Below are 17,822 nucleotides of genomic sequence, written 5' to 3'. Positions count from 1 at the left end.
TTTTGGTTATGGCTATTTGGAGTTCTACATGCCTCATTGATCCTGATATCAGTTTCCAATTTCATGTTTGGGAAGTTTTCAGCAATTACTTCTCTAAATATCCTCTTAACATCCTTTGTATTGTCTCCTTTTTCATTTATCCCTTTCAACCTGATGTTGTTTTTCTTTGTGTCATCTTGCAGGTGTTGTATTGTTATTTCTTGATTTCTTGTTATTTTTAAAAGATCTTTCCTTTCCTGTTCACTGGCTGCAATCTTGTCTTTTAGGTCTGAAATTCTATCTTCGCATTCATTCAGGCAGTTTTTACAACTTTCAATGTTGCTTTTGATTTCCTGTATATCTCTTTGCATGTGTTTTATATATTCTGTTTGTTTCTTATATTGTTCATCCAGAGATTCTATCCTTTTGTTTAGTTCCTCCAATTGTTTAGCTGTGTCTTGTTTAGATATGTTCAGTATCTCCTTCATTTCTTTTATTATTTCTTCTTTTACCTGATATATTATTTCTAGTTTGAATTCCTTCAAAGCTTCCAGAGCTGCTTCTTTAATTATGTTACTATTGTTTCAGGTATTTCAGGTATATGGCATGTATTTTCTTCTATGTACATGGCTCCTAGGCTTTCTTGGGGGGATGGGTTGGATGTTTGAGATTGCATTTTGGTCTTTGTCATTTTCCTATATTACTATGTTTCAAGTGTTGTTTCAGAGTTCAGTGTTGGTTGTGTTGTAAATCGACTCTTATCTCCTGGGCTCTTGGGACTCCTTTTGTAGTAGCTCCCTCCTTGGGCAGCAGAGCCCCTGGATTAAAAGAGGCTTTCCAGGCTCCTCTCAGGGAGACCTAAAGCTTCCTCAATTTGCACAATTTCAGGGCCGGACCGGAGTCACCTCTGCTCAGCTGGATATGCACCTTCTGGTCCCCAGAGGTGGTAGTTGGGCTCTGGGTGGGAGAGGTGGCAGCAGGCCTGGCCTCTGCTCAGCTGGATGTGCACCTTCCAGTCCCCAGCAGTGGTGGTATGGATTCTCGGCGGGAGAGGCGGCAGCAGGGCTGGCCTCCTCTCTGCTGGACGCTCACCTTCCGGTCCCCAGAGGTGGTAGTTGGGCCCTGGGCAGGAGAGGCGGCAGCAGGGCCGGCCTCTGCTCAGCTGGATGCACACCTTCCAGTCCCAGCGGTCGTAGTATGGGCCCTGTGTGGGAAAGGCAGCAGCAGGGCTGGCCTCAGCTCAGCTGATATATAAGTAAACCTATTAACTAGTGATTTCTTACTGTATTTTTTTCTTGAAATTATGTAGTATGTGTACAGTTTTACTGCTGTGTTTTTTTTATTTCCTTTATTTTTTCTCTTTATATAAAAAATAATCAAACCTGGAATGGATATCTTTTATTTATTTATTTATTTATTTGGTACTGTAGATCAAACAAATGACCTCACACTTGCCAGAAAGGTGCTTAAACCATTGAGCTAAATCCCCAGCCCCCCAGTGTATATCTTTTACATCTTGTCATCTTCAGAGTAGTTGCCTCTACTCTTGGACTTGATACCAGCAAGCAAAGCAAATGTGAATAAAATCAGTCAAGGCCAAATAGCATTCAAACAAACCAGCTTCAAAGAAGATCAGTCATAGAAGACAATGTCAGTAATACCGGGTTTCAGTTTAAGTTAATAGGAAATTACGGATAGTTACCATTGTATAACCTGCTGTTTTGGGGTTATCTCTCTGTGTGCTCAAATCTAATATGAATAGACAGACCAGAACAAAATATAATCAAACTAAACAGAGCAATAAGACTACCGTAGCTTTTAAATCCTGATACACTTTTAACAATGTCCTCTGCCTTCTTTTATTAGGCAATTCACCTTTCTCCTTCTCAGGATGCTATTATTCACTGTTCAGAGTGATATTAGTCTAGTCTCTTATGCTCAATTTGAGCATACATAAAGAGAAAGACAGCTATTACTAAGAGAATGAGAGATATTATCATAGTCATTTTCGACTTCCTCAAAATCAGTCTTGAAGACCCAAAAAGCCTGCATCATTCTGTAATTATTTGCTTAGATTTATAGTGTTTAGTATATATTTAATGCATGTGAAGATAGGAAAAACTATTTCGAAGAAAACTAGAGACAGTAAGATAGACTGTGAACATCTCCAGTGGACTTGCTTTGAAATCTGTGTTTCCTTAACTTGTTTTCTTATGAACTGTTATCTTCTGTTTTGTCATGTTTAATCTTACACTCTTTAAGAAAAATACAAGTGTGTAGGACAGATAAGCATATTAATAAGTTTTTGTTCGATCATAGAGGTGAACTGTTCACAGTGTCATTATTGGAATATCACTTTCTGTGCTTTAATTTTATAACTTGAACAACTACTTCAAAGATGACAATATGTAACAAATCAACTAGTGATTTGTTATTATTTTTCTGAAATTCTGTATTATTTCTATACATTTTTCTGTTTTTTCTCTTTAAATAAACAACATTAAAGTTCGCAAAAATATAAAATATTTAAAGACAAAATATTAAGTACATAGACACTATCCATACTTGAAATTGAAAAGTGCATTTTAGTTTACCATGTTTAATTACAAGATACCATGTTGAAGCACAAAGACACTTTAAAAAAATCTAAAGAGGTACAAGTGATTAACTGAAAACCATACAACATGTACACTTGAGGAGAGATTCTCAGATTTGTCATTTCTGTAAAATTGTGAAGAAATATTGACATCAAAATTCTTTATTGATTATTTCTTCAGGTCTCCTAGGGATTTTTAAAGTAAACTTAGATCTACACTGTCTGAAGAGTGATGTTTTTTCTGTGTATTTAACAACAAACATGTATTGCCATATTTCTCACATTGTTAATCCACATAGGATGCAGTGAGCCCTTTCAGATATGTTACAATGATCATGTGTGCTGAGGGTTCCCATAACACATAGAATTTATCGCTTGTGTGAGTTTTTTCACTTATTTCACTTACAATATGGCTGCTGAAAGTGTCTCTACTTGCTTCCATAGTCAGTGGTTCTTCCCAGTGTGAATTCTTTCAATATGCAGTAAAAGCTTTGCCACATTTTTATATGCATAGGGTTTCTCATCAGGGTAAAGTCATTGATGTATTTTACAATATCCATATGTGGTGAAAGCTTTCCCACATTTGTCACATACACAGGGTTTCTCAAAAATGTAATTTTTTTCATGTTTTGGACAATGAGCATTTCTGCTGAAACCTTTCCCACATTCCTTACATATATAAGTTTTCTGTCCAGTGTGAAGATTTCATGCATCATGCAATATGTACGTGTGCTCAAAAATTCTCATGATACTTATATACACTGGTTTTATCTTGAGTGTGAACTTTCATGTTGCTTACAATGTACATGTTGGGTAAAGGTTTTCCCACATTGCTTACATACATAGGGTTTCTCTCCAGTATGAATTCTTTCATGTTGCTTACACTGTCCATGTTGGGTAAAAGCTTTCCCACATTGCTTACATACATAGGGTTTCTCTCCAGTGTGAATTCTTTCATGTTTCTTACAATATCCCTGTGTGTTAAAAGCTTTCCCACATTGCTTACATACATAGGGTTTCTCTCCAGTGTGAATTCTTTCATGTTGCTTACACTGTCCATGTTGGGTAAAAGCTTTCCCACATTGCTTACATACATAGGGTTTCTCTCCAGTGTGAATTCTTTCATGTTGCTTACAATGTCCAGAGATGGTAAAACCTTTTCCACATTGCTTACATATATAGGGTTTCTCTCCAGTGTGAATTCTTTCATGTTCCTTACACTGTCCATGGGTGGTAAAAGCTTTCCCACATTGCTTACATACATAGGGTTTCTCTCCAGTGTGAATCCTTTCATGTTTCTTACAATTTGCCCGTGTATTAAAAGCTTTCCCACATTGGTTACATACATACGGTTTCACTCCAGTGTGAATTCTTTCATGTTCCTTACACTGTCCATGGGTGGTAAAAGCTTTCCCACATTGCTTACATACATAGGGTTTCTCTCCAGTGTGAATCCTTTCATGTTTCTTACAATCTGCCCGTATATTAAAAGCTTTACCACATTGCTTACATACATATGGTTTCTCTCCAGTGTGAATTCTTTCATGTTCCTTACACTGTCCATGGGTGGTAAAAGCTTTCCCACATTGCTTACATACATAGGGTTTCTCTCCAGTGTGAATTCTTTCATGTTGCTTACAATATCCCTTTGTGTTAAAAGCTTTCCCACTTTGCTTACATGCATAAGGTTTCTCTCCAGTGTGAAATCTTACATGAACCTTACAATACGCACGTGTTTTAAAAACTTTCCCACATTGCTTACATACATATGGTTTCTCTCCAGTGTGAATTCTTTCATGTTGCTTATAATGTCCAGATTTGGTGAAACCTTTTCCACATTGCTGACATACATAGGGTTTCCCTCCACTGCAATATTTTTTCTGTATCTGAACATTGTGGTGTGCTTCTGTTTCTTTCACATACACATTACCTTCTGCAGTACAAAGGAATACTTCTTTACACTGATTCCAAGATGTATGTCCATAGGACTTCCCTAGCTTGTCATTTCTGTAAAGAAAAACATCACATATAGGATTGATAACCATATTACTAAGCTTTTTTTTGGAGAGTTGAACAAAACTGTTTTCAGTCTCGCTGTTTGAATCCCCACTTAATATGTTTCACTTTTGTATTTGATTAACTATTTTTATGAACACCATATATAATCATCATCTTGTGATTCCTTACTGTTTATTTTCACTTTGAAAGTAGTATTATTTCTATTTATTGTGTTTTGTTTAGTCTTTCCTTACATTAAATTTAAAAAAAAGAAAAATTGACAGTGAAATGGGTCTTGGTTTAATGACTGCATTAATGTCGTTCTGTTTTTAATGGCTGCTAAGAAATTCTGATCATGAAGCAACAGAATGGCCTTGTAAGATATGTTGAAAACAACCATTCTCAAAAGACTGGTACACATTTGGAAATCTTAAAAGTTGGTATTTTTTGAAATGCAGAATCTTTAGCTTCACTTTGGGCATGGGTACATATGTGTATCACATACATATCATTCTGATATGTTTCCCCATCACAATCTCCCTTCTGTCCTTAACCTGTAGTTCCCTTTTCCATATGGTCAGTCTTACTTTTCTATATCAACTCTCTTTCATTTGATTCCACAGTTTTATATTTTGGTTTCTCATCTAAAAGAAACCCTGTGACCTTTTATGTTTTATAGCTGACCTATTTCACTGAATTGCTGGGAGAAAGACCCATCTATTTCTTATGGCAAATGACATTATACTATTTATTTTTTGAGATTATATAACACACTTTTTTCTTTTCCATGCTGGGAATGAGCAACAGGTATTAGCATAACATCTATAGCTTTTTTAAAATCTGTTTTTAGAGATTTTCACTGATCATTAAGCTGTGAAGTTTGATCTTGAATTTGCCATTCTGCAAAATCTGATTCCTAGTTTGCTGGGTTTACAGGAATGCACAATCACAGAGTCTATTAATATTTTCCTTCTCCACAAATCCAGTGATAGATAGCTAAGCTTCTTCAAGGCCTGATCTGTTATAACTTCATTTGCATTGTATATGAGTAAGCATGTATCTAAATTTTTTGCAGATTTTGAGTTTTTAAAAATATATCCAGGACAAGTATGAGGGGATCAATTTCTAGAGAAAACTGCATACTGATATTCAGAAAGAGTGCACTAACATTCCAACAGATTACTAAGAATTTTAATCAGAATGGCTGATTCTCTAGAGCATGGCTTAGAAACATGAGCACTCCATTTTATTTCAAATTCTATTGCAATCTTAGGAATTTTTAGATAATGAATGTGTTGTATTCGCATGTATACATGAGTAGAAAAACTGAAGGCAGAATATCATAACTCAAAGTGTATGCCTTTCATACATGTCTATATGCAATGTCATATGTTTTCATGATTTAATTCACTCATTATACATACCCTAGCTTATACGTCTTTAGAGAATATTGCTGTCATTAAATTGAATGGTGCCTCATTTCTTTGGCTGCCATTCTTCTGCTTACTGATTACTCAGGAACATTCCTTCTTCTTGTGAGTGCGAATTACCTTAAGTATCTCCAGGAAATCTTGCATTCTTTTTTAGCTTCCTGGATATCCGCAAGTCCTCCTGAATTGTAGACATAGAAATATCAGTGCTCATTAGAATAATATATACAAATTAATAGATTGTGTATAGAGTTGTGATATAATGGGTCCAGATCTGAGCTATTTTTAAAAATATTTTCACATTCTTTTAATGAAACAGCACTAATGAGCAACAAACAATATTCTGACAGCATGAGTAACAAAAGTATTTCATCCTTACCTATTGCAGCCAAGTTCCTAAAGGTTTCGCCCATCACATCTCTGTAGAGGTTCTTTTGGGATGGACTCAGCAAACCCCACTCCTCATTGCTGAAGTTCACAAGCACATCCTCAAAGGTCACTGCCTCCTAAAGGATCATACATGTATTTCTCAAAGGAAGGTTGAGCTCCCAGGTTTGAGATATCTTAAATTCTTGCCTACAAATCTGAATCTCAAAAGGCTGAGACAGGATGGCTTTGGTGAGTTCAGGGCAATTCTAGGTTTCATAGGGTGTTCAAATACAGCTGATATACATACAGAAAGCTTGTCTCAATAAAACAAAACTAAACTTACATAAAACCAAACAAAACAGCTGAATTAAGACTGATTTCCTCAAATTTAAATCCATGTCTTGGTCATTAATTTTGTATATATACACATTTTTGAAGACAGCAAATTTGATGCTAGATTGCAACTCACTGCTAATGTAACAGTGAAATAGGAGCACTGATTCTTGTGCTGAGTCACTGCAAGATTCCCTGTATACTGTCTCTAAAGCAGCCCTCACAGTGAGAAGCCTGCAGGACCAGCATTCACAAAGCACAGAAGCAGATAAATATCCCATCAATCAACTGGGAAGCCAAGCAAGCACCTGCCTTCCCTGGTAAGTGGTGGCGGTGTGGCAGACGGTGGCCCATCCAGGGCGTGAACCAGCAGCAGCTCCTGAGATCTATGCCATGCTGGAATTTAGGACACTGTGAAGCCAAGCAAGCACCACCTCTCCCTCATAAGTGGTGGTGGTCTGAGAGACTTCAGCCCTTTCAGGGGAAGAACCAGTAACAGCTCCTGAGATCTGCGCCATGTTGGAACTTAGGACGCTGTGAAACCAAATGCCCAGCCAGTCTTCCTACTAAGCAATAGTGAACCTACTGATGCACGGGCTAGAATCAAACATCGCACTTCCTCTACCCATCTTCTCCTGTCACCCCCAACCCTGTTAGCAAATGGGAATCACAAATCTGAGCATCTTCTGGGAAGTTGAAAATAACAAATAAGGGGGACTTCCTTCTACTATCTCTTTGAAGGCAAATATATTTATTACTGTTTTGCTCTATTCTGAATCATGGTATTGCTCTATTCAATGTTCTGTTTTGATAAGTTCTATAATGTTCTGTATTTCATCTCATTTTGATATATGTGATTGAAGAACAATTATTATAAAGATAACAAAATATACGTGATACCTATTACTGTTATCCCAGTAACCTGTTGTGAAGTTGTGTACCAATTTCACAGTATGATCTGAGTTTGCCTTATTGTGCCTTGTTCTGTTGTATTTTACCAGTTTCAAAATTAAAAAAAAAGAAAAAAAATCTCATCAATCACTTTGATAGACTATAGATAATGTCTCCTCAAATCTCATTTAAGCCAGTGAATACTTTGTTCTTAATGTATTTCAGCAGCATTTTGAAACATGAATTTGGATTCATAGAACAAAACATAAATAACATCCAATATAGTACATAAATAATAACACAAATGTTAGTGGAAAACAGCTGTATTTTAAAAATATGTATAAACAATGAAACCAGGACCAAGCTGTAAATTATAGCTCACTGTCACCCAGTGATCACTGTCCATTCAGATATAAGAAGTATATCTTGGGAGGCTGGTGAAGGAGTTCTTCCTTGAATTTGGGGTTATCCTAAGTTGCAGAGCTGTCTAAAATAGAGAAACCCTGACTGAGACACCCCACAGACAAAGTGAAACTTGAAAAGAGACTGCATAAGACACCTTAGGTTTGTTTTTAAAAACTACAGCCATATAATAAAGAAAAATTCCAACAATATTCAACACTTTCTGACAAACAATGTGGATATCTTCCATACTACAAAGAAAATACTTTCATAGTTGGGTATTTGGCTCAGTGGCATCACCACCCGCCTGGAAAGCATAGGTCATGAGTTCAATCCTTGGAACAAAAACAATCCAAATTTTACCTTCATGACACTGGGGCATAATTATGATAATCCAAATTTGATCTCAAGCATGGAACACAAAATTCATGGGTTGACAGGGATGTGAAATGCTGATTGTTGCCAAAGCTGGTGTTGACCACCTCAAGGAAGCAATCAAAACCCAACTTTACTTCATACTTACACTAAGAACTACCTGAATTTCAGTGAAGACCCTCTCTGTTATATGTCCTGCTATTGGATTCCTGCATCCTGTCAGTCACTTGCACATCCTTTCCACACTTCTCTGATCCATTCTCAGCAGAAAACCCTTTATGCCTAACTACTGATATCACTGCAAAATTTCTATTTAAGGCTTCTCCTTTACACCACTTAATAAAGTCCATTGAAGAGAATTTCCATATTTAAACTGTCTATGAACAACCAAGCTACTAAATCAGCTCTTAATTCAGAGATGATACCCCTATTCTTTCCATTCAGTAGAATATCATGTATAAATGTCCATGCAAATGCCTAAATTTCAGCATTTTCGATGAGAATTTAACAGGTAGCCCTTTCTGGAATTTGTCCTATACAAATTTTTACCCTGGCCTTGATAACACTTTCATATTTGCTTCATTTTTCTCAGGCTTCAAAACTCTATGGCTGTTCTCACAAACCTAGTCTGTGAGCAAGGGTGCCACATAAATAATTAAGTATGTTCAGAAATTATTTTGCACTGTTCTGTATAACACACAGGAGTTCACCAGGTGTTTGGAAAGCCTTCCTCTACTGAAGCACATTACTACACATCTCTGAATTTTCAGGACCTTTGCCACCACCTGTCATGAGGATGGAAATATGAGAACATACTATAAATTTAGCAGATCACTATAAATACAAAAAAGCCAAAGTTTAAGTTGAGCCATTGTGACGATGAGGCCCTGCATTACAGGCATTAATGAACTTTGGACATTCCAGATCTGCTACTCTGAGGAAAGAGAGCAGAGACCTAGCTCATTACTGCTCTATAAGCTACAGAAAGCATCATAGTTAGGGTCTTCCCAAGGTCCTTCCAATGCCTAAGACTGTGGAGTTACCAGGCCAGCAGTGAATTTCAAAGATGATACTTCAGTCTGCTGCTGTCAGGGTGGGGCCAGGGTTCTTGGGACCCCAAATCACCCTTGCCAACAGCAAGAGGCAAAAGGGACAGTGAATGACCCATGGCCAATGCTGGAGAACCTCGGGAGCTAAAGCTAGCTAAATACCTGAGGCTTCAGACACCAGAAATACTCCTAAACACTTGTATCTGGTTTCACCCAATCCACCCTATTTCTGGGTTCCCATCTACAACCTCACCATCCCATGGCTCCAGGATCTCTCAGATTCTTTGCTAATGAGGCCACAGGACACTGAAAGTACTAAATGAGATCCAGCAAGCATTTTGCTACCAGTATTGTACTCAGAACAGGTAAATCATGATGAGACATCAGAAGAGACAGAAGTCACAGCCAGCAGTGCCTCGCCTGATTGGACAGTTCATATAGCCTGTACCTTCATCACTGATTGACTCCTGCTCTACTGCCCTCCTTCTGAGACAAGAATAAACAGGGAAAGTAACCCCTCCCTGCAAGAGAAGATCCAAAATGACAGACTGTAGTGCAGAGGCTTCTGGAGCTGCCATTCTTCTGCAGTGGTGAACTCAGCTCGACAGAGGAGTGTTCGTACTGAAGAGCTTTTCCTCAGGCTTTTAATTTTCAAATCCATTTTATTTCAAGGAAAAAAGAACACATCAACTAAAATTAAATTTCAAAACATGTCAATCAGTAGGCAACACTGGTATATACATTGCACATTGACATCCCCAGATCATCCCCATAGAGCACAAGACATCTATAATCATTTTTCCAAACAGTACTGTTATAGGCACCTGAGTTACTGACACCTCATGCTATGGGCCAAGTCTGAATACAAATGATAAGCAAATTCATCCATATCCTAAGGATTGATATTCTAAATAGTTCCCTAGCACTCTGAGGAAGTCAGGAGTCACCATTCAAAGGAATGTATCCTGTTAAAGACTGACATTCTACGTAGTTCCTGTTATCCTGATGACCTCAGTAGTCACCCTCCCAAACCCATAAGGGAAGTCACAGCTGCCTAAGAATGCCTGCTTTCTATGTGACTGCCTTCCCACTTTGTTCCCAATTTAATCAACTTTACCTGAACTTATAATCTTATTGGCTACCTTAGCTCTGTCCCATCTTATGCCCATCTGCATTGTGAGTTCCTAGTTTTCCCCTCCTTAAACTAATTTCACCACATGATTTTACTCTATAAAGATCCCTAGAAAGGACAGTGTTTGGCTACCTGCTCAGGACCCCTTCTCGGTCTCAGGCAGCTTTCTTTCTCTCAATAAGTATATTCTTCTGTTAATTTCTGTTGTTCCTAAAATTCAGTCTTTGACTTTACAGAACAAAAAGCTCATATCAGACATAGCATACCTGGAGATTGATTTTGCTAAGGCAATATCAGTATAAACTTTTCTCTTTCTGGAAGTCAGAGAAATCAGTTGTAGTTTATATTACACAATGTTGAACTCACCTTGCCAGGGATACTTGCATTGAAGGACTTTATCCCTGCCTTTAATTGCTTCTTCTTTTTCTGAAAGTGAACTGATCTGTAATTTTGGTTATGGTATCGAAAATGCATTAAGGAATTGAATCAAAATATTTCGTATGAATGGCTTATCTCCAGCCATGGAGGAAGACAGATAGCAAAAATTCTTTGTTTTGATTTCTTCATTCAATCCAAAGTATGTACTTGAAAGAGTTTTGCCCTAGAAAAATTACAGGACCTCATAGTGGTAGTTCAAAGTGAAAGAAGGTGAACTCAGGGATGCTTACTCACATGGCCACTTCCTCTTTTCTCCTTGATTATAACACCCTCTTTCTTTCCCAGGGGCCTAAATAAAATTCCCATTAGCTCCTGGCATGACGTCAACGTCCCCTCCAAGCACCACATCCAGTCAAAAGTCACATATACGCCATAACCCCATAGTCAGTCAGAAAAAAACAAAAGCCAAGCCCTTCGTGGCTGTGGGCTTGTCTCCACATTCTTTAAATAAAAGGCCACTTTTACATTCTTACATTCACTTTCTCTATTGTGCTAAGCTACCTCCTCAGTATTCTCAGTAATCTAACCCACTTTAAACCATTTTTACCACATGATTTTATTCTATAAAGTCCCTATAAAATACATAGTCATTTGCTATCTGCTCAGAATCCCTCCTGTTTCTCTCAGACAGAAGCTTTCTGATAGGATTTTTGGTGTAGTAAAGAAGAGAATATAAAGTCAAAATGGCCTTTATTCTAAGAATATGGAGAGAACCCCATGACCACTGGGAGTCTGGCTTTTTCTTTTGGAAGTGTGTGGGTGGCATACATATAGTTTTTGACTTGGGTGGTGCTTAAAGGTGGCACTGCTGATATGCAAGTAGCTGATTGAGATTCTTTTCTGGCCACAGGTCAGTTGAATAGGGAAAAGGAAAGTGACTTCCAGGTAAAAGTCCCCTGGTTCCACTTCCCACTCCCAAAATGTCCTATTTAGAGCAAAATACTTTCACTTTCTCTCTCTCAATAAATATATTCTGATCTTCAATTCTGTTGTTCCTAAAATTCATTCTTGCACTTTAGAGAACACAAACTCATACCAGACATAGAAGGTCAGAAATTTCATTCCACTTTATCACGGTATGGTTGCCTGTATTTCTAACTAATTCAGCTGTCTGTAACTTTAAGAATTGTTTATCAATTTGACGGAGTAATTGTAGCAAATAAATGTTCTTAATGGATATAGGGAAATATATCATTAAATTGAAAAAATGTTTATCACAGTTTTTCTAGCTAGCATCAGCCAACATTTTCAACTTTCAAATATGTGGGAAAACAAAAACTAAAAACAACTCAGAAAATAGCAATCCTCTAGGGGACAGTACATCATTCACTGTAATTACCATGTTATCTGCAGGTATTTCACAGACCAAAAAAGAAACATTGAGCCTCTTAATTAACAAGCATAAGTTTCAATAAATGTGCTCACAGCACTGCATCGTTGACAACTGTGAATTTTTTTTTGTATGAGGGATTGAACTCATGACCTTGTGCTCTCTAGGCAGCTCCTTGTATCACTGAGCTCAATCCCCAGCCCAAACAACTTTAGATACCAAACATGACTATTAACAATGTTTAATTTGCAATTGACACATTTAATTATAAATTTTGTAAACCTACATTTTCAAAAATGAAATTATTTTCTTTCCTTGCAGTTTAAATTACATTTTTATTTTAGGTACCAAGGATCAAAGTTACAACCTAGCACTTTCCAGGCAGGCATTTCTGCCTGTTGAGCTAAATCCCTGGCCTGTATTAATGAATATTTTTAAATGTATAAACATCGGTTAATTCACTCAAATACTACTTTTAGCACAGGATGTCAATGCAGAGAGAAATTGATATACAATCAGAGAGGAACTGGAACCTCAAAGAGTCAATGCAAAAATTAATACAACAATCACTGCTACAGGCACAGGTGAAGAAAGCCAGAACTGAAGATGAAGATGCAGTGACCAGGTCTACATACTCCTGCAGAGAAAAACAACAGCTTGAAATGTACTGCAATTACCACAACCTCCCCCAGGAAGTTCAGATAGGCATCAATTACCAAACTCAACGACCAGAACAACTGGACTATTGTTGCCACAAAATGCCTTGGCTCTTTCCACATACCTTTTCTGGCTGATTTGTTCCCCTGATGAATAATATTAGTTAAGCAGCTATAAGCTTATAGGTTGATTGTAGTCTGAGACACACACTGTACCCACATTGTGAATTTCCTGTATAAATGACCCCTGACAATAGGTCTGTGGCCAAAACACTGAAGACCACTCCTGAAAATCCAGGGATATTCTTCTCTCTTTTTTTCTAAGAAAATTTTTGATCTTCTTTTGGTTTGTAACTTCTTCACTTCTCAAAGTTGTGAGCCATTAAATTTGGTGCATTTGACATCAAACAGGGCAGGATTATATTTCTCTTATTTCAAACTAAATATGAAATGTCTGTTAAAGGCCATGTTCCAAAGCCTGGATTTCAATCTGCTTGTTTGCCTTGAGCTTAACATTTCCATGAGCTTTTATAAGTCCTCCATTTAGTGAACTGCAAATGTATTGGAGAAAGGAGGTCACTGTTGTGCTGTAGCATTATAGGTGTTGTTAGGGCTGACGCCGCAGGGAAAGAGACCCCAAGGACTCAACTCTTGGTGAGGAAAAAAAAGTTTATTTCCATGCGCATGGGGTCCTCCAGGCAAACGAGTGAGGAGCGCCACGAGGGGAATTTGTGCAGGGTTTTTGAGGGCACAAGCGGGAAGCAAGCAAGTTTACAGAAGCAGATCGCATTGGTTAATTTGAACGGCGCAGGACTTGGCAGATGCTGATTCGAGGGATCTAGGGCTGAGTAACCATGGAGACAGAGAGTCCTGGTCTAATCTAGCACATTCCTTTACTTATCTTTATCTTTACAGAGGACAGATCACCTTGTGGTTAGAGGACAGATCACCTTGTGGTTAATGACTAGCAGATGCATTCCTTCCTGTCCTGCCCCGATATCTCAAGGAGGATTTAGGGAGTGAAACATTCCTTACTGCTCTGTTCTATAGCTCGGGGGGGGGGGGGGGGGGTGTTACATTACAAACGGGGAGTCGATTCTCTCAGTGTCATTCCTAAATCTGTGTTTGTCACTGCCTCCTGCATGCCACTACATGGCCTTCCTTCTTCTGCATCATCATTCAATAATTCCCATTTTGCATAAGTCAACTTTCACTCAGCTCTATTATTGATTTTTTTAAATAGTCTTTCTATCACCTTGGTTGTTTATTATTTTCATTTTAGTTTTTTGCTTTAAAGACATAGTGTCACTTTGGAGTTCTGGCCAGCCTTGCACTCACTATGCAGGTTAGGCTGTCTTTGAATACATGGCCATTCTCCTGTTTCAGCCTCTTCATTGCTGGGGAAAAGAGGTGGGCATTATAGCACATGGCATTTGTCTTTTTCTCCTCTCCTTTAAACTACTATTCTTTCATTTCAGTGCCACTGTCATTTAATCCTGGTGTTTGCTTGTGTCAGTAAAGGTTTCTGAAGCTTGCGTTGAGTTTGTGAACAACAATACAGGAATCCAAGCAACCCATTTGAGAAATGTGGAATTTCATTAGCTGGTCTCAGGACTACTTGTACACAGAACCCCCACACCCATTTCAAGATCTAAACAAGAGGCTTTGAACTGGAAAGTTACAGATGTTTTAAAAGATAGAATCACAAAAAGATCATGTTGGAAATCATTTAGCTAGAATCTTATAATAATTTTTGGATGACAACTGTATTCTGCTTCTTCTGTTGAGCAGGTCAATTTTTTTATTTGGGTACAGCTCATTTTGCTTTTCTCCTGGGACTTCTACCCTGAGTGATTTTCCATTTTTCAGGGTAAAATACAGGGTACTAGTTAAACACAAATCTCAAGATGGCATCTATTATGACAAGCTACAACACAGCTAAGTTACAAGCCTCAAAATTTTCTAGGGTAAAAACACACATATCTATAATCCCCGCACTCAAGAGGCTGACACAGGAGTGCTGCTTTGAGGTTAGGGCAATTCTGCACTCCAAAAGGGGTTCAAATCTAGCTGACATACATAGAGAAAACATGTCTCAATAAAACAAAACTAAACTAAACAAATAAAACCAAACAAAACAGCTGAATGGAGACTGATTTCTTGAAATCTTAATTCCATATCTTGGGGATTAATTTTTTGTATATACACATTTTTTGAGACAGCAAATTTGATACTATATTGCAACTCACAGCTAATGTAACAGCCAAATAGGAGCACTGATTCTTGTGCGGAGTCACTGCAAGAGTCCCTGTGCACTGTCTGTAATGCAGAGCTTATAGTGAGAACCTATAGGCCCAGCATCCATAAAGCACAGAGGCAGACAAATATCTCATCAATCACTCTGATGTACTACCAATGATATCTCTTCAAATTTCAATTAGGCCACTAAGTCCTTTGTTCTTAATATACTTAAGCAGCATTTTGAGATTTCAATTTGGTTTCACAGAACAAAACATAAATAACATCAAATATGGTACATAAATAATAACTCAAATGTTAATGGAAAACTGCTGTATGTAAAAAACATATAAACAATGAAACCAAGTACAAGCTTCAAATTATACCTCAGTGTCAACAAGTGATTACTTTCCACTCAGATAGAAGAAATCTATCTTGGGAGGCTGATGCAGGAGAACTTCCTTGAGTTTGGGGCTAGCCTAAGTTACAGAGCTGACTGAAATAGAGAAACCCTGACTGAGACACCCCACAGACAATGTGAAACTTGAAAAGTGACTGCATAAGACACTTTTGGTTTGCTTTAAAAAATTTAGCCATACAATATAGAGAAATTCCACAATGTTCAACATTTTCTGAGGAAAAATGTTGATATCATCCATAATATACAGAAAACACTTTCACAGCTGGGTATTTAACTAGCAGCATGAAAACCTAACTTGCAAGCTTGAGATCATGAGTTCCATCTTTGGCACAAAAAAAAATTGAAATTTCACCTTCATGATACTGGGTCATAATTTGAGATAATCAAAGTTAGATCTCAAGTGAAGAACACAGAATTCATGGGTTGACAGGGATGTGGAATACCGATTGTTAGCAGAGCTGGTGTTATTCACCTCAAGGAAGATATCATAATTCAACTTTAACTTCATGCTTACCCTAAGAACTACCTGACTTTCAGGGAAGACCCTCTCTGTTGTATGTCCTGTTATTTGCACACTGTGTCCTGCTGGTCACCTCCACATCCTTTTCATGCTCCTGTGATCCATCCTAAGCAGAAAACCCTTCATGCCTAAACTATTGATATCCCTGCACAATTTCAATTTAGGGTATCTCCTTTATAGGAATTAGTAAAGTCCATTAAAGAGCATTTCCATATTTAAACAATGTATATGATCAACCAAGCTATTAGATTAGCTCTTAATTCAGAGATAACACCCATATTCCTTTCCATTCAGAAGGATATCATGTATTTATATGTTCATGCAAATGATTACATTTAGGCATTTTTCAGTGAGAATTTTACAGGCACCCCTTTCTAGAAGTTGTCCTTAGCAAGCACCCTTTACCCTGCCCTTGATGACACTTTTATATCTGCTTTTTTTCCTCAAAATTCAAACCTCTATGGCTGTTCTCACAAACATAGTCTATGAGCACATGTGTCACATGAAGTATGTTCAGAAATTCTTTGCACAGGAGTTCACCAGGTGTTTGGAAAGCCTTCCTCCACTGAAGCACATCACTACACATCTCTGAATTCTCTTGATTTTGCCAACATCTGTCATGAGGTTGGAAATGTGAGAACATAACATACATTTAGGCAATCCCTATAAATACAAAATAGTACAGGTATAAGGAGTGCCATTGCGATATGAGGCCCTGCATTACATACATTAACAAACTTTAGAACATCAAGATTGCTGATCCCTGGAATGAGAGCGGAGACCAAGCTAAGTACTGCTGCTCCAGCTACACAATGCATCAGAGTCAGGGCCTTCCCAAGCTCCTTACTCTGCTCCTTATGATGGAGGTGCCAGGACAGTAGAAAATTTCAAAGATGATAATCCATTCTGTTGCTATCATAGTTAATTCAGGGTTCTGGGGACACAGAATCATCCTTGTTCCCAGCAGGAGAAAAAGGGAAAGTGGATGACCCAAGGCCAATGCTAGAAGAGCTCAGGAGCTGACACTAACTAAATACCTGAGTCTACAGACACCAGAACTGCTTCTAACCACTTGTAACTGTTTTTTCCCAATTCTGCCCTTTTTATGGGCTCCAATCCAAAGCCTCACCATTCCGTGGTTAGAGGGTCTCCCAGATTCTTTGCTGATCAGGCCACAGGACTTTGAAACCAGGAAATGAGATCCAGCAAACATTCTGCTCCCAGTTTTGTATTCCAAACAAGTAAAAAATGTCTACACACCAGAAAAGACCCAAGAGACTTCCTGCCACCGCTCACCTGATTGGACATTTCATATAGCCCGCCTCTTCATCACTGATTGACTGCTGCTCAACTGTCTTCTTTCTTTGTCCAAAATAAACAATGAAAGGAACTCCTTCCTGCAAGAGAGGATCCCAAACGGTAGAAAGTAATCAGAGACTTCTGAAGCTGGTTGTCTTCAACAGTGTTGATCTCAACTACACAGAGGAATATGTGTACCAAAGTGCCTTACCTCAGGCTTTTCATTTCCAAATCCATTTCATTTCAAGGATAAAAAGAAAAAATAAACTAAAACTAAATTTCAAAACATATGAATTGTGGGGCAACACTGGTATATATGTTGCACACTGTCATCCCGGATCATTCACCCAGAGCACAAGACATCTG

The 17,822-nt window shown here is 38.0% G+C and overlaps 1 protein-coding gene across 2 annotated transcripts; it reads right to left on the bottom strand.

Moving 5' to 3' along the window:
• Positions 1 to 1,415: 1,415 nt before the first annotated feature.
• On the bottom strand, positions 1,416 to 17,570 carry LOC134474655 (zinc finger protein 709-like). Of its 2 annotated transcripts, none has more exons than XM_063243161.1 (4): positions 17,454 to 17,570; positions 6,383 to 6,509; positions 6,124 to 6,184; positions 1,416 to 4,582 (listed from the first exon to the last, which is right to left on the bottom strand). In XM_063243161.1, the coding sequence occupies exons 1-4, from the start codon at positions 17,463 to 17,465 to the stop codon at positions 3,343 to 3,345; spliced, it is 1,440 nt and encodes a 479-aa protein (XP_063099231.1). In that variant the 5' UTR covers positions 17,466 to 17,570; the 3' UTR covers positions 1,416 to 3,342. The 2 variants fall into 2 exon arrangements, with proteins under 2 accessions (XP_063099231.1, XP_063099229.1); XM_063243159.1 differs by lacking the exon at positions 17,454 to 17,570 and adding an exon at positions 17,287 to 17,437.
• Between the last annotated feature and the right edge of the window lie 252 nt (positions 17,571 to 17,822).

This window comes from Cavia porcellus, unplaced genomic scaffold (genome assembly GCF_034190915.1).
Source record: "Cavia porcellus strain 051 isolate PalLab524CR breed Dunkin Hartley unplaced genomic scaffold, mCavPor4.1 scaffold_34, whole genome shotgun sequence".
Classification (NCBI taxonomy): domain Eukaryota; kingdom Metazoa; phylum Chordata; class Mammalia; order Rodentia; family Caviidae; genus Cavia; species Cavia porcellus.
Note: the sequence above shows the minus strand (reverse complement) of the source record. Positions and strands in the feature narration are given on the sequence as shown.

Bases quoted from the DNA above. Each gene is read 5' to 3' on its own strand.
- LOC134474655 (XM_063243159.1), bottom strand. From the start codon at position 17,370: ATGTTTGCTGGATCTCATTTCCTGGTTTCAAAGTCCTGTGGCCTGATC. The intron at 6,510-17,286 runs GTGAGGCTTTGG...ATGATCCTTTAG, and splicing joins GACCCTCTAACCACGGAATG to GAGGCAGTGACCTTTGAGGA. The intron at 4,583-6,123 runs GTAATTCGCACT...TTTTCTTTACAG, and splicing joins ATTTCCTGGAGATACTTAAG to AAATGACAAGCTAGGGAAGT.